The sequence below is a fragment of the Arvicanthis niloticus genome, chromosome 10 (genome assembly GCF_011762505.2).
Source record: "Arvicanthis niloticus isolate mArvNil1 chromosome 10, mArvNil1.pat.X, whole genome shotgun sequence".
In the NCBI taxonomy this organism is placed as follows: domain Eukaryota; kingdom Metazoa; phylum Chordata; class Mammalia; order Rodentia; family Muridae; genus Arvicanthis; species Arvicanthis niloticus.
Genome location: NC_047667.1, coordinates 6,346,219 through 6,363,933, shown reverse-complemented (window position 1 = coordinate 6,363,933; position 17,715 = coordinate 6,346,219). Strand labels below are relative to the sequence as shown.

At 37.3% G+C, this 17,715-nt stretch overlaps 1 protein-coding gene across 1 annotated transcript in view; it reads right to left on the bottom strand.

The window, feature by feature from the left end:
* Positions 1–17,715, bottom strand: part of LOC117716146 (contactin-associated protein like 5-1) — an 838,779-nt gene that overhangs the window by 94,240 nt on the left and 726,824 nt on the right. The window contains exons 18-19 of the mRNA XM_034513074.2: positions 14,375–14,614; positions 4,230–4,457 (exon numbers count right to left, since the gene is read on the bottom strand). Coding sequence (XP_034368965.1) covers positions 4,230–4,457; positions 14,375–14,614 — 468 coding nt within the window. The remainder of the gene's footprint in view (positions 1–4,229; positions 4,458–14,374; positions 14,615–17,715) is intronic.

The window sequence follows — 17,715 nt, the reverse complement described above, 5'->3', positions numbered from 1 at the left end:
TGGAAGACTGGCAGAGCCATCTCCCGGGGGTGGGGGTGGGGGGGAGGGCTGTTTCTTTTGGCTGTTTTTAGCTGTGGTGTGCACATGGTCATGGAACATGGAGGCTGAGCTAGGCAGAGCAGCTACAGTTTAGATAATCGGCTTGACCAGTTGCTGTTTTAAATAATTATTCAACATACAAGGAAATATTAAATCACACAAAAAGACAGAGGAAGAAACTCAGCTCTTCCCAGTTGTTATTTTGTCTCTCACGTGCTTTTAGGACTATCATCATTTTTTCAGCAAATAGTCACTTAATTGTTATCTGAAGACCACTAATGACAAGGAACCTAATGCTACTGAAGACATATGTTCCACAGGTATTATTATTAAACACTTATGTTTCTTCTTTTCTTAATTTTAATTTTATTTATTTTACATTCTGATGGCAGTTTCACCTCCCTTCTTTCCTCCCAGTACTTTCTTCTCCCCTCCTCTCTCCTCTATCCATTCTATCATTTGTCTAAAAAAAAAAAAAAAAAGGCATTGGTGGATGTCAAATAGCATGTATACATATCCAGTTCCAGTCTGACTGGGTACCTACTCATCTATAGAGGCTAGACTAGGAAACCCAATAGTGAGAAAGGGTCCAAAAGACAGTCAAATGAGTCAGAGACAGCTCCTGCTCCCACTTTTATGATCAATTTACACAACAGTAACATATGTGCGGAGGATGTAGTACATTAGTCCCATGCAGTTTCCCTGGTAAGTGATTCAGTCTCTGTGAGGTCCTATGGACTCAAGTTAGTTGATTCTTTGAGTTTTCTGTATATATATATATATATATATATATATATATATATATATATATATATATATTAGCTAGATTGCTTTAGAAATCCAATCAGTCTAACTCTGTCTTGTTGGTTTTTATACATTTTAAGTAGTTTCCAAATTTGTCTCTTTTCATGTATTAGGGACTCAGAAGCAAGTCTTGCCTGTCGTCTCTTGTATTTATTATACTGGTAACCACTATGGGTGTTAATAAAACAATATAAACAGTTGTGTCTTTGAGGGATAATAAGATGTCAGGAAGTACCATAGATTTTTAAAAGCATCTTCCATACTGCCAGACCATACACTGCCTGAGGAAATTTAGAGAGAAAGTGCAGTGGGAGGATAGGAGAAAAGAGAAGGGATCGAGATTAGCATACGAAAAGAACCAGTTAGCATAGAAATTCCTTCTCTGCAGGCTACTCTTTAATCAAACACAGCATGTGCAAAATAAAAAGAAAGGTAATTATGAAAGTGATCTTTAAAAAGACATCACCCTGTGGGTCCAAGGATTTGAGCCTGAGACCATCCTGGCCCACCAGCCTACTGTCTTTCTTCTTTTTAATAAGCTGTTTCCGTGATTACCCATGTGTCTAGGACACAATGGCCAGGACATCTCAGTGTCTTCTAGGATTAGAGGCAAATCTTTAACAGAAGAGCTTTCCATGTCAGGAGACTCCCCTGTGAGTCAGTCTGAAAAAACACGCTGCAAACATGAGCCTTCATAAGAACCTGAGATGTACACAACCAGGAGTTAGGACCTCTGAATCTTCTTGTTTCCTGAATTCAGTCAGAGTTTCTAAAATGTAAATATCTGTAGGGTCAGGTAGGGCTTCTAATGTCTTGAAAGGAAAACACACAAAAAAATATGCCAGGGAGAAATTCAATAATGATTCCCACTAAAGAATTGCCAGTTATATAAAAGGATTATGTGTTTTAAAGGTTAAAAGATTAACATTTTTTATTTAGCCTCTATAATTAGAAAACATTCTATTGGGTGGTACATATCCATAATAGCAGCACTCATAGGATGAGCCAGTAGATCTGAGAGTTCCAGTGAGATTCTCACACAAGGAAAAACAAAACCATGCAAAATGCTGACTCTTCTACTTGGTTGGGTAAGGGAAGTTGAGGCCCCTCTCTAACTTACTCTGATATTATGAACTATGATATTCTCATGCCTCAGTTTCTACAATTGTAGAGACCTGTCGAAGTAGGTGTATTAATAGCAATTAGTAACCAGAGTTACTTGGACAGTTAAGCACAGTATGGACTTAGTAGAATAATTAGATGCAGCGAATTATCCTATTATGTATTTCATGTATTCTTGGCAGTCATATTTTCAGAGATACACTATGGTATCTCTGTGGTATAAGTATGTGAAAGCCTACCCTAAAGACATTTCTGGGACAATCCTCTCTCTCAGTAACAATCTTTATATGGTGCAAACACATCAGAAGACAGTGATGAGGTTAGAAGAAAGATTACTGAGCTGAATATTGGGAAACAGTCCTGGTTGTTCCATGGACTTGCTATTTGCCCTATATGTACCCTCTCAATCTGCTCATGCCCAAGGGCACAAAGACAGCCTCATATACTCCAAAGCCTTTACATGGCAAACCTGAAGGTCTGATCTGTTGGCAAGATTTTAGCCAACATCTTTAAACTGTTAATAAGGAGGTGATGAAATGGCCCATGAGCTTGAAAAATGACTAGTCGTCCTCTTCCTCTTCTTCTTCGTCATTCTTTTTCTTCCTCTTGTCCTTCTTCATCTTTCTCCTCTGCTTCCTCTTCATTTTCCTCTTTCTTTTCTTTCTCCTCTTGATTCATTTTCCCCTCCTTTCCTGCCTACCCATGGTGTCTGTTTCTTCCCTCTATCTTGGCCTCAGGATAAATGCCATCTGTAGCATCTTATGAATCATCTATTGTTATTCTTGAGCTTTAGGTTGGTTCCTCCCACACACTCTCCAGTTTTCATTATACCTTTCAGATTAAATAAATAGTTCTTTATATTCAAGTCATATGAAGTATACCATGAAAAACAATAGCACATGTGTGTACACACACACACACATCAGAAAAAGCATACAAAGAAAATATGTGATTTGCACCTAAGGTTTAGACAGGGTTGCATATATGCCACCTTCTGTAGGCCTGACTTATGCTGTGAGACACCACAGTCTATCTTGAAAGTATAACTCTGTGGTTGGGATGAGCTCACCAAAAGTCTAGCATTCTATCATGGTACTCAAAGATTGCAAGAGGAATAGAACCATATTCTTGATCACAGGAAAGTGTTGTGTGAGATCATGTGATAGAGATGTATGTGTGTTTCTTCCATTCATTTGTTTAAACAGTTATTACATAAGGTGTGAATCTGATTTCATAGTGTACTTGGCTATGTTTTAATTGGCAGGTTGTGTCCTGTCATAGTCTGATAAAAAAAAAAAAGTAATGAGATCATCATATACAGTTATCATCATCATTGTTATATTATATAATTTCTGTCCTTTCTCTAATTGTCATATATCTACTAGGTCTACCTTTTTCCCAAAGTTTGATTCACAACATTATTGAATGCCCATAATCATTATTGTCATCCTGAGAGCCTAGGCGCTATAGATACCTTGAAAACCTAGAAGCAAAATCTTTGAAAATTATATTTTATTGAGGATGCTATCAGCAAAGATGCACAGATAACAGTGAACTTCAACCATTAAAAGGCACTTAAGTTCTTCTATGTATGTGAAGTCTTCTATTGTATGTACAATGTCCTGTAAGAATGCATGAATTTTATAACTAATTGTAATAATTGCAAGAAAGAAAAGAAATAACAGAATTTCATTTGAGAAACAGTAGTAATCTTTGACTCAGTAAAATACTCCAGGTCTTGCCATTACCAAGTGGCAAATACCATAATTCAGTAGTCAGGCAATATATATATATATATATATATATATATATATATATATATATATTCCAACTGAAAAATCAGATTCTTAAAAATGAGGTCCTGTACCACAGTATTATAGCTCTCACATCATATTTGTCTCAAAGTCCTGGACAATGCCCATTTATAAAACCATCCAGTATTTATGCTTTACCGGCCCCCAGTGACAGGCAAGTATTCTCCTGAAATTCAGATCTGATTATGATCTTTTATACTTAATGGTGCTCAGCATGGAACAAATAATAAATAATTACTGCGACACAATTAAGCTAAATTAATGCCAATGTGTTTAGACTCCAGTGGCAAATTGACACTGGGCCAGAATATTAATTATGGCTAATAAAGAAGAAGTGAAAGGAAGGTTAGGCTGAGGTTACCCAGCTGTGAGGTTCTGCAGGGTACTGAAGAATATGGGGTGTCCTTCCAGGCATGTCTAGCCATATGGCTTCATGCCACCAACACTTACCATTTCTGGAGAGCAGGATAGCCAGAAAATTCTGAGAAGAGAAATTGAGGTAGAGCAAGAGGGTGGGGGCTTGTGCTGTCATGAAACTCAGCATGATGGTTTCCTTGTGTGTAGCTGTGTCTGTATAGATAGCTGAAGAGGAAAGGCTTGTTGTGTTCTTGGTCACTGGATATGGTTCTTGAAATGTGTAGGTTACGGAGGTGCCAGAATCAAAAAGAGCTGAAATTTCTGAAAACAAACAAACAAACAAACAAACAAAAAAAGAGAGCATAATTTAAACTTTCCAACATTTAGTCAGTTACTGTGTAATACCTGCTCACTGATTCCTCTGTATCCAGCACTAGATAAAGGGTGTTAGGAAACTACACAATCTGCTTCTTGATGATTTTCGAAAGGCTCAAACCTGTTTTTATGTAAATGTGCATATGTGGATCTGGATTCATGTTGATATTGGAGACTAAGGGTTGGATGTCTTCCTTTATCATTCTCCAATTTTTTTTTTTTTTTTTTGAGACACTGAACCTGGAGCTCATGCTCTGGTTAGATTGGGTGATCACTGGGCTCAGAATTATCAAGATCTTACCTCCTCTAGTTTTCTAAGTGGGTGCTGAGGATCTACACTCAGACTCCCACATTAGTTTCACAAGCATTTTGCTGACAAAATTATTCCCAAGCCATTTGTAGCCATTGTTTGTAGTTATAAATGTGGCTGAAGAGGCTAATCAGAACACTCAACTCTATCTCTGTATCACCATGTTATTTAGTGAGATTGTCTTTGTAAAGCACTGAAGAACAATGTCCTCCAGGGTTTGAAAAGGTGGAATCTCTGTAAGAATGTAGGTCTTAGGAACTGGGACATGGCTCAGTTGGTTAAATGTCTGCTGCACAAGTGTGAGGAAGTGATTTTTGATCTTCAACATCTACATTATAAGATAGGAGTGATTGTGTGCATTTTTCATCCCACATCTAGGAAAGCGGAGACAGAAAGAACCCTGGTGTTCACTGGCTAATCTAGCAACTACTGAGTGCCAAATTTTGAAGAGCAACTGAGCAAGATATGTGTTACTGACTCCTAGCCTTTACATACATGTACATGCACACATGAATACACGCACATACACATATACACACACAAACACATACACAATCCCATACATATATAAACATACTGCAAATACACAAAAATAAAGAAAAAATATAATTTAAGCTAAATCCATCTCAGTAGCATCCATAAATTATATCTTGTGATTGATGGTATGTCTGTCAATATGTTAAAATACTTATCCTGCCAAACTTTTGAGCTAACAGTAAGGGTTTTTTTTTTTTTGTTGTTGTTTGTTTGTTTTGTTTTTGTTTTTTCTTTTTGGACAGGTATATAGAAAAGATCACTTTTTATAGAAGTCTTCTTAGATCTGTAAATACCCATCTGCATGGAAAACTGTGTGGTAAATCCATGTTTATATGGATATGATAGGCTTCTCTGCTTTCCAAAGAAAAAGGCAGTGTTCCTAGTCCTCTCTCAACATTGTCTGGGTAAATGTGGAACATTAAAAAGAACCTTAGCTTTTCTTCCTAAAGCTCTTGCCATTTTTTTTTTTTTTTTTTTTTGGTGAAATTCTGTTAACAGTTTGTAGTAGCACCACCTAATTCACACTTTGTGTTGATTCATAATGACTAGCGAACACGGACTACTAGTGCAATTTTGGGAAATGATAAGAAGCAATGTTTTGCCTTTATCAAGCAAGTTATATCATTGTGTCTTTTGTTAAAACTATGAAACAGATGTATAGAGCCATGAAGATGTTGGCATATCATCTGCTTGATACCAGTGTTTTCCTTATGGACATATGACTTGCAGTTCAAGCTCCCATTTTCAAGTTAAAAAAATAAAAGCCTTTGTCATATGTTTGAGTTTATGTTCAAATGTATATGTTATTTACAATGAATAAAAAGCATATTACATATGAGCATGTAAAATATGATTTTTTTCTTCTTTTTATGATAATAAATTAAAAATGAAAAAACTTTTATAATTAGACGTGTCAAAATTGGCATTCTCATCGTCTTCCTGGAGCTAGCTTTAATTATTTCTAATATTTATGTATAATTTGTTTCAATGTAAAGCTGAACTCAGCAGTAGGCATAGATGCTGCTACTCATTCAAATTTTTGTTTTATAGCAAGAGATGAAGGTACTGGAATAGGTTTCATTTTCCCATAGATGAATTACAAATATAATCTGAAGCACACATCTAGTGAATTTTACATTTTACTGTTATTTTAGTTTTAGATAATATAGCATTAAAAGTAGTTAGTACTAGCATTTAGGGAGAATTTATATAATATGTGTAGTGTTCATTGATGACTAAACTTGATCCCTTTTATAAAACTCTTGCATTTCCCAAACCTTTTCAGTGCAGAAATCAAGGAATCAAGTTTGAGGTTAGGTGCATAACTTTTATCTGCACAGTGAGAATGATAAATTAATAAGAACCTGAACCCAGACTATTTCCATAGAAATCCAGTGATAGATTAATTAAATAAGAGAAGAGAGTGTTTAAAGGAGAAATATTGCAATAGTTAAAACTGGTGCTTACAAACATGACATTTATAGAAACGCTTATGAAATGAAATAAAGCAAGCCCATGGCATAAATAAAACTCATACTATCATGTCTACTATGTTAAATATAAGTAATTTTGAAAATAATTATGTGTGTTTAAGTTAGCTTTAACATTCTAGATTTGTAAATGAATTTACAAATTTATTATCTAGCAATTTTAGTGACAAAATTATTTTTGTGGTAGGACTAGATTTTCAGTCAACAGTAGAAGAGTGCTGAAGGCCAAGAAATACACATTCACAAATAGTCCCCCTGAAGGCCAAGAAATACACATTCGCAAATCGTCCCCCATGGCAAAATAATCATGACAAGAATGTCAAGGGAGGCTCAGGCCGTACCCCTGGGGCCACATGGTAGAATGAAAGAAGGTACTACTGAAAGTGCCCTGGAATGCTGGCAAACACACAAATACACCCCCCCTCACACACACACACAAGAATAAATAAATTAATTTAAATTTGTGGAGATAAAAAATGGAATCATGCAAGAACACCGTTTCATAACAAATAAAAAAAATCACTCAAAATGTAACAAGGTCCTTAAAAGAAAAGATAAAATTATAGAAAGAAGATACTTAGAAGAAATATTTAGAAGAAATTATAGGTACAAATTTTCACTTCCTCAAATCCACCAATTATTTCTGATGGATGGCAGTAAAAGTAGAAGCAGTAAAAGAAGAAATGTTAAATTGAGTTTTATCAGAATGAAGGATATTTCTGTTTTTCTGGGCCATTGGTAACATGACTTTGAAAGGGATCCAGGAACTCAACATCCCCTCTCTCACTTCTGCTACACAAAAAGCTATAAGAAATAGATGGTCACACTCACTCACAATGATGTCCCATCTTAAACTGAACCCCAAACCAACAGAGCCAAGGCACTTTTGGCTGAAATCTCTAAAATTATAAGCCCAGATGAATATTTCTTTCTTTGTAATAGCATTACAAGAAATAGCACTGGTAAAGGAGGACATGTTCTTAATTTTATTCCTGATGGTCTACATTTTTACAAACTACATACTTGACATAGAGCATGCTGCAATTATAAGCAGAGAAGAGTACCCCAGTAGAAAGCGCCCTCTGCTCATGGATCACTCTTGCTACATAGTTCTACTTTTCAGTTCCACATCACTTTTCCCCGAATCAATTGTCAAGACAAATATTTGTTCAGGAAGGATATCTTACTGCCATTGCTTATCCAGGGGATTATTTAATGTGAATATTAAGGTAGAAATTGGAAACAGTGGAGTAGGTAGGGTCTTTAAAATGCTAAGAAGGACACATTTATTTATTTAACTTATGTATCAAAATCAGAAACCCTGTATTTTAACAGATGTGAGCAACAGTTGGGGCATTTTTCTCAGAAAAGAATGAATACAAATACTGCCAAAAAGTGAACTTGTAACAATGAAGCTAAACTGGATATTTGAATAATATCCCTTGAGAAATGCAGGTAGGGCCACTGTTCAAGTTCTCCCACCATTAGAAGCTTTTGATATAGATGCTACAGTACGCTGTTTGTATATCTTAGAATCATGTGTGTTGTCCTGCATCTGCATGTGCTTGGTATATCAATGGAATTGCTTAAGGGTGCACTCAAATTTTTCAGAGATTGATAGCAGAGATCTCCAATTGTGAAAACTGAGAACACTTTTACCTTCAAATTAGTTCAAAGTGTATTAGCTTATTGTTTTAAGAATGTTATATATGCTGTCTTTGTCAATGTTCATTATCTTGATACAGGTCTGATTAAATTAGGAAGAGGAGACTTCAATAGAGAAAATGCCTCCACCAGATTGGCCTGTAGGCAAGTCTATGGAGACTGTTCTTAATGATTGATGTAGGAGGTCCCAGATTACTTTGGACAGTGCCATCTCTGAACAAGTGGTTCTGGATTATCTAAGAAATCAGTCAAAGCTAGTACCTCACTTGGGTCACTGCCTTATTTTCCAATGATAGACTCTGACCGGTAAGACAAATAAGCTATTTCCTCCCAAAATTCTTTTGGTCAAAGAATTTATCATAGCAAAAGAGAGTAAATTGCAATGGAAATTGGAAGCAGGTTTATGGAATATTGCTGAGAGATCTGAACATGCTCTTTTGAGGAGGATTGTGGGATGCATTTGGCACTTTTTCCTGGAAAAACTCATTGTAGGATCAGAGTCTACTGGGCTATATGTATGAATATGAAACATAATGTTGAGAGTCAAGAAGATGATGAAGGTCTGGCTTGTTACATTTCAGTGGGAATAGACTCTATCAGGATTGGTTGTGTGATATATTTGTAGTAATTATCTCTGGGGCTGTTTCATGTGATTCACTGAAATAATAGTTTCTGGTCTGTTGGGACCAATTGTGACTAATAAAAGACCTGCATTTTTTCTTTTTTTGATGATTTTTGGCTCTATTTTTTTCTATTTTTTTATTTCATATTTTATTTACATTTTAGATGCCATCCCCTTTCCCCATTTCCCCTCCCTAAAAAACCCCTATCCTATGTCCCCTTTTCCTTTTTGCTTTTATGCAATTTTTTAAGTGTTAGTCAAAGGCTTTATAAGTTTGGTAATGCTCAATCAGAAGTGTAACCCAATACCCAACCTAGATATATAAACTGTCTTTGACTGGTGGAGACACATGGACATCTGTCTCCATACCCCTCCTTTCTTTCTCTCTCTCATCACCTTGCTTCTCCTCTCCTTCATCTTCTCCTCTCCTTACTCCATCTCTTCCTCTCGGTACTCCTCCCCCCTTAGCTCCTCCTACATATCATCCTTTCTGTTAAAATAACACCTTTCTCTCAAAATACAATTAGAGCATAATTATTCCTATTTGTAACAGTGAGGTACAAGATAATTCTAATACCCAGTCCATCATTTTGCTGACTAACCAGAACCTCTGTCATCTCTCCTAACTAATTCTTGGCTTAGAATAAATGTCAGCTGAAAACCTCCCACTCAGATCTTTTCTCTCAAAGTAAATAGCCAAGATTGGCTATGAGACTATAGGTCTTCAACCCCGTCAGAAATCTAGAATGACTGAGTTAACTAAAATTATGGGAAGCACAAAGCATAGCTTCTAAAACTTAGTCAATTTAAAGAGACTGCTGAACACCTGGACAGCCCCTATACTACAGAACGTTGAAGCATCAAATCTTCAGCCTTCTGGCCCAGAATCATCTGACAGACCTTAGTGATGCAGAATTATTAAGGGCTGATTACTCTGTCTAGGCAGATATAATCAGTCGACTATTATGCAAGTGTGTCCTTTTCTGGACAGTAATTTGTCTGTAGATGGAAAGAGGCAATTACTGCCTTGTGGCTGTTTCTGCACAACTGGAGTAACTCCAAGGATGCTCAATTTCTTCTTAGAATACAAGACAGGAAGCTGTCAGGAGTAGACAAAGACCTGAATTTTTTGTGTGTAAAGTATTTACTCAGGGTTAGCATACCAACCTGCAGGCCAGAGATGCAAAAGCTACATTTCAAGCTGGTACCAAACATGGTATTGTATAAGACTCTTATGGATGATACTAGTTTCAGTGGTATGAAACTTCAATACTAAAGAAGTCATAAAGAAAAGCTGAAGTATGGCAACAGGCCAAAAGAGGCCATTGGTAATGGTATAAACTCAATTAAAGTAGAAACCCCAAGATTTGGTAAGGGTATATTGGGAAAAGATGAAGTTTGGCACAATATGGTAGTATCAAAGTCACAAAAGCAAGGCCAGAAAGCCATTGTTGATGATAGAGACCCCATCAATTTTAGACAAGTCAGGACTGTGGGACAACAGCCAAAGTAAGTAGTGTCTACAAGAAGTAGACCTGAGTCTAGGAGAGGAGCTATGTATCTCACAAACAGGAGAGCCAGAGAAGTGGAGCTAGGTAGGTCCTTGGGAGCCAAGATCATGAGTGGGTACTATGTGACAACCACTGAACTTTTTCCAATTTACTTTTAGTTTTGCTTTGCTTTGATTGTGACTGTACCCTGGCCCCATATTCAAATAATGAAGAATGTAACTTATTTTTTATATTAGAGGTATAAATACTTTAAAGACCTTGGACTTATAGAGAGACTTCAGATATTTAAAGGACTGAACTTTTAAAGTGTTTGAATAATTAAAAATCATGGTACTTATAAAAGTAGATACTAATATGAATTCTTAAAGACAAATGAGAAAGAAAAGGTTATGATTTTATAGCAATGTATTGGTATGTCAAATTGACCAGGAGCCAATTGTTCTTGTTAATGTTTGACAACTTGACAGAGGCCACGGTAATCTGGGAAGAAAGAACCTCAATTATGAACATGACACATCAGACTGGCCTACAAGCAAGTTTGTGTGGGTATTTTCCTGACTGATGGTTGATGTAGGGTAGGAATGTACATTCCACTGTAGGCAGTGCAACCCTAGGCAAATGATCCTGGATATAAAAAGAAACAGGTTGAGCAAGCAAGGAGGGGCAAGCCAATAAGCAGCATGCCTGCATAGACTTGACTTTATCTCCTGATTTTGAGTTCCTAAATTGACTTCTCCAGATGATGTACTGTGACTTGTAAGGCAAATAAACTCTTTCTTCACTGAGTCACTTTTGGTCATGGCATTTGTCACAGCAGCAGAAAGAAAACTGTGATACAAATAAAATGCATCTTGATCATACCCCCTCCAACTCCTTCTCCCCTCTCAACATGTATTCCCTCTTAAGTTCACGTTATTTATTTATTCATTTATTTACATATTTATTCATCAGTCACTGAGTCCAGATAATATTGATTTTATTGCTGTGCATGAAAGACCATCTAAGGGAGAATGGGCACCACATAGGTGCTCACACCCTAAAGAAACTGACTCTTCCTCAACTAATAATCATCTACTGCCAATAGATTCTCAGCTAAGGATGGACCCTCTCAAGTATCTTCAAAATCCTTGTTAGTCTTTTATAGGTTATGTATAGGCAACTGCAATTGCCATGACTTTATAAGCCCTTATCTACAAAATGACTAATAAGACAGCTCAATGGGTAAAAGTTCTTCTCATCACACTGGAAGATCTGAGTTTGATTTATGGACCCACATAACAGAATAGGAAAGTCAACTGCCAGAAGTTTTCTCTAACCTCCACATGTGTGCTATAATATTTGTATTCTCCCCAAATTATAAATAAATGTAATAGAAAAAAATTTTAAAGTTTTGTCTTTAGTGAAAACTATTGGGATAGGGCCTGTTTTATTCATTTCAAATTCTGAGACATGTTTGCCACTCTTGGTCCTAAAAATTGTTCAGGTACTTTCTTTTCTCAAGTAGTTTTTAAAAATATTTGCTGGTAATAACAACCAAATATTTTGAAATAATTTAAGAGATGATCAGCATGAGCAAAGGGAGAAGTTAAATTACAGGATCCATGTGAAACTCAAGAGGAAGGAAGACCAAAGAGTGGATGCTACAGTTCTACTTAGAAGGGGGAACAAACTAATCAAGGAAAGTAGAGGGTGGGAGGGACTTGGGAGGAAAAAGAGGGGAGGAGAAGAATCAGGTATGGGAGGAAATGAAGGAGATGTACAGAGGATCAGGAAATTAAACAGAGGTGTGTAGCAATGAGGGGTGAGGAACTGGGGGTAGCAACCAAAAAGTCCCAGATGCCAGGAAAGCAAGAGACTCTCAGTACCTCACAGGGGTGACATAAGCTGAAATACCCCACAAAGGGGAGGGAGAACGTGTCAAGACCATATCTAGAGGTTAGGCATGGACCCTTTGGCTAAGGGATGGGGCCATCCACCCATCTCCAAAATTTTAAGTCAGAATTGCTCCTGTCTAAAGGAAATTCAGGGACAAAGAGTGGCACAGAGACTAAAGGAAAGGCCATCCAGAGACTGCCCCACCTGGGGATCCATCCCACATGCAGACACCAAACCCAGACGCTATTGCTGATGGCAAGAAGTGCTTGCTGACAGGAGCCTGATACAGCTGTTTCCTGAGAGGCTCTGCCAAATCTTGAACAATACAGATGCTGATGCTCACAGCCAATCATTGGACTGATCACAGGGACCCCAATGGAGGAGTTGGGGGAAGGACAGAGGAACTGAAGGGGCCTTATTTGACATCAATAAGATGAGGGGACCATGGTCCTGTGACAGCTAGATGCCCCAGTGTAGAGGAATGCTAAGGCGGTGAGGCAAGAATGAGTAGGTGGCTGGGGGCGTATCCTCATAGAAGCAAGGTAAAGGGGGATAAAGTAGGGGGTAATATAGGGGGTTTGAGGAGGGGAAATTGGGAAAGGGGATAACATTTCAAATTTAAATAAATAAAATATCCAATTAAAAAATTACAGGACCCTTCAAGGGAAACACTGGGCACTTTTATTTTCTTTAACTTTGAGATTGTTAGACTAAATAATCTACTGCTTGGTGGAGGAGCTTGAAAAGTATCTTTTAAGGCTTAAGAGAAAGTTATGTTGTTGAACTGCTTAAAGTATGATCACCAAAACCTAAGTTAAAAAATAACTTACATAGTGGTGGCTTCAATGTCTATGCTGGGGAGGCAGAGTCTCCCACATACCTGTAGCTTGCTGACTAAGCAGATTAGTCCACTGGAGAGTCTAAACAAGTGAGAGACACTTATTCAAAATACAGAGTAGATGCTAACTGAGAAATATATGCCCATTTTGTCCAATGTACTGTACACAGATGCTTATTTCTCATACATAGGAATATGTGCATGCATGGGCACACACACACACAGACACCAAAAGTTGTGTGTCTTAATGAATTGGTAAGAGTTGTGTGAAATTGCTGAGTCCTGTAGCAGTTAAAATACTTCATTTTAATATTGAATACTATTGTTGAATATGGTTTGCATTAGGTGCTCAGCAAACTTCATTTTTGTGAATAAAAGAAATGTTATAAATTCTATAAAGTTTATAGTAGACAAACCTTTTGTTTTGTTCTCATTGGCACATATCTGTGCCATTTCTCATTGGCACAGATGGCTTAATGTTTCTATACTTTATTTAGCACTGAATTCTTTTGGTCCTTTGATACATTTTCTAATTCATGTGCTAGAAGTGGAAATGTTAGTACATCATTAAACACAAGTAGATGATCCACTGTTAGTCTTCGTCTGATCCTTCAGTCTGGTTGATATGTCCATTTTCAGTTATTACTGAGCACAACTGAGCCAGTGAGCATATAAGACCAATGCATGGATATGATTATGTTGATGAGCTAAGCAGATTCTAAACACAGGAAAACTTCCTGAAGGCACAAAGTATGGACACTGCTTGAGGGAGTGGAAAAAGTTGCCTTGACAATGCCATGTCAGTACTACATTGACACAAGTAGGAGAAATGGTGTAGATGCCTGTAGGTATAGAGATAATTGGTTTAAACATGGCACATGGGTAATAGAGCTTTAGTTGTAATAGGAATGGTCTGGACTGCCTAATGGCACAGGATCATTGGCCATGATATTTGTGTGCTACGGGACCACAAACAGTAGTGGCCCCATAGCATATGTATGTATGCCCATCATACCTTTCTGGCAGAAAGGTCCTTCATATGGCGAGTTGGTACAGTCACAGGAGTAACCGCTTTGTTTTTCCACACACTTTCCCCCATTGTGGCAATTGCTTCCATAGCTGCTGCAGTGACCTGGACAGCCAGGTCTGACTCCAGAGGTGATCTTTGCCCTCTCTTCCAGGTCTATTTTGTGCCCATTCAAGTGTAATGAACGGATGCATCCAAGAAAGCCTTTCTGTCTTGATGATGTTCCTCCTAATGGTGAAAAATAAGAGAGAAAACATAAAAGGTGTCATACCTGTAGCTCATAAACAGAAACTCTAGTTGCTCCCTCTCCCAGAAATCAGGCTAAATCCTGCTAAGGGCCCTCACCCTAGACAAGATGAGAGAGGCTACTGTGGTCCTGGCTTATCCTCTTTCCTTTGTAGCTTCAAACAAGGGATGTCCTTTAACTATTTCCATGACATCAGATGCTTAAATTCAAGCTAAATGTTGATGATGCCTAGCATGTAGAGTAGGACATTTGGTGTAGGACTTATCCCTGTCTCCTTGGAAATTTGTAGTAACTAGATGCTTCCTTTTTGTTTGTTTGACCTAAGAGATTCTCACTCTCATTTATGGGCCTATAGGGCTTTTGTGGTCTTGAGGCTATTACTCTTCAAAGAAGCTTATCCAAAGGGTAATTTCATTTCAGCTTCCATCTGTTGACCTGTAACATCTTATTCCATTTGAGTAACATCTTTGTGTTAACACTTAGCTGTCAGCTCATTGAACTTTTAAGTTATAAGAAAAGGGAAATTCCTTAAAAGCAAACAAACAAACAAAGAAACAAATAAACAAACACCCATGGAAGTCAGGACAGAGACTTGATTTAGTTGGTAGACTGCTTGCCTAGCATGCAAGAAGCCCTGAGTTTAATTCCCAGATCAACTGCACATCAATAATCTCAGAACTCAGGATGTGAGGTCAGGAGAATCAGAATTTAAAGGTCATCTTTGGCTATGTAGCATGTTCAAGGTTAGCTTGGGATACATGAGATGTGTTTCAAAGAAAAATTGACATGAGAAGGGGAGAGACTGAGAGAGATACATAGCTCTTCTTTAAAATGCTTAAGAATGAAACTTTACATGACAAAGGTCTCTGCACATAAATAAAATATGGATTTTTATGTGGCCTATACTGTCTTTCATCTGAAATAAAAGGGATAGAGTCAAATTGTCCCTTCTGGCAAAAGATGACACAGTGACAAAATTGCAACATATTACCATTTGCTTATGCAGTACAAAACTAGGAACTGCAAGAGGGGAAAATGGGTGTTGGTTTTCAACTCTATGTCACACACTGGTTAGCCATATTGACATTTGAAGCACTTATGTTTAAGCTCTTCCATCTACTATACCATGGGTTTATAGTAAAGCTTATTGCACATCATAGAAAACTGTGTGTTCGGTTACTGCTATCTTCTTAGCCTTCTCTTGAGTTTTTACCTACTGCTAAGAATTAGTAGGTGCATTATGCATTATCTGTTTTTTACTTCTATAGTTTATGAATAAAATTCCATTTAGCATATTTTCAAACTTATATTCAGACTTGGGCTGTAATCTGACTCTCAGGTAAGAAAACATCTGAAAGGAGTCAGAAGAAGCTTCAATACAGTCTGTTAAGCATTCAGCAGATTGAAACTTTCTCATTGTTTTATTCACATAGACAACCCAGCTCTTCAGTGATGTAAGAGAGTACATATGTAAAGACACAAGCACAGCTGAATTCCATTATCCTGTATGTGTGCAGTGCTAAGACTTCTGGGAGATCCCAGAAGAGGCAGAGGCCCATTCTGTCTTTTGAAAACAGGCAATTATTGTCAAATCCTTGAACTTAAGGTCATATCACAGATAAACTGAGAGTGCTGAGAAATCTTTGAGTTCTGCCAAATGTATAAATTGGGGAAAAAGGAAGAGGAGGAGGGAGGAAAAAAGAGATGGGGAGAGGAGGAGCAGGACAAAATCTGAGGGCAGAAGCCACAAATTAATTATTGTCTGTGTTTATCTACTGTCTTAACTGAGTCTCATTCTTCCTTAACAACTTATACTACAACTCTATTAAATTTTAGTTTCCAACAGCAGTTTACAATCTGTGGGTCATGACCCCTATAGGGTTAAACCAACCTTCCACAGTTTCACATACCAGATATCCTGCATATCAGATATTTATATTATTATTATTATTTATAACAGTAGCAAAATTACAGTTATAAGGTAGTACCAAATATAATTTTATGGTAAATATAAAACATTAGGAAGACTGAGAACTGCTAGTCTAGAAAGTAACTAGATATATATGTGTACTTATCAACATGGATAGGATCAGCATATCCAATTTCATGTCTTTGACAAGAAATATGTCAACAAGAAAAATAAAATAAAAAATGGGGACTGGGAAAATGGGTCAGTCAGAAAAGTGCTTGCCTTGCCAGCATAAAGACCAGAATTTGACTCTCAGAACCAATGAAAAACCTAGGTAGGGAGTATATGTATACAATATCAGTGATGTAAGATGTAAGGTAGAGACAGGCAGATCTCTGGAAGCCTACAGGCCAGGTAGCCTAGTCTACATGATAAAGTTACAGGACAACGAGGAGCATTGTCTTAAACAAATTGGAGGTCTCTAAAGACTGTTACCAGAACTCTATATGAACATTATATTATCCTGTATGTGTGCATACACTTCTATATGAAGTGTTGTGTACATGATCATGTGATATGTGTGAATTTACCTACACAATCATGCACACACATACACACACACAAACACACACACAAACATACAAATAGTAGGAATCTGTAAGTTGAAAGGATAATAGAGTAATTGGTGACATGAAAAATAATGAACAGTGTAGAGTGTTAGAAATGATATGATGGTTAGAAATATGCCTTCTTTAACCTATCCAAGGTAGGGTGGTTTGAGTGACAACAGCCTCCTTAAGCTTAAATTTGCATAATCATTCCCCACCCTCTGTTGGTAGAACTGTTTGGGGAAATGATGAGGCATGATATTTTTGGAGAAAGTATGTCACTTGAGATGGGCTGTGAAGTTCCAAAGGTCAATTATCTCTCTCTCTGCCTCATGGTTATGTATTAAGATATAAGCTTTTGGCTATTGCTTTGACAGGATGCATACCTTGCTGTTGCCTTGTTTTCTACCATGCTGTTCATGGACTCTAGCCCTCTACAGCCATGAGCACATACTAAACATTTTATTGATCATGGTGTCTTATCATGGCAATGAAAAAGTAACTAAGATACCTGATTACCAGACTAGTAAACACATATGTGAAGTTGACTGCCTGAGTCAGAAAA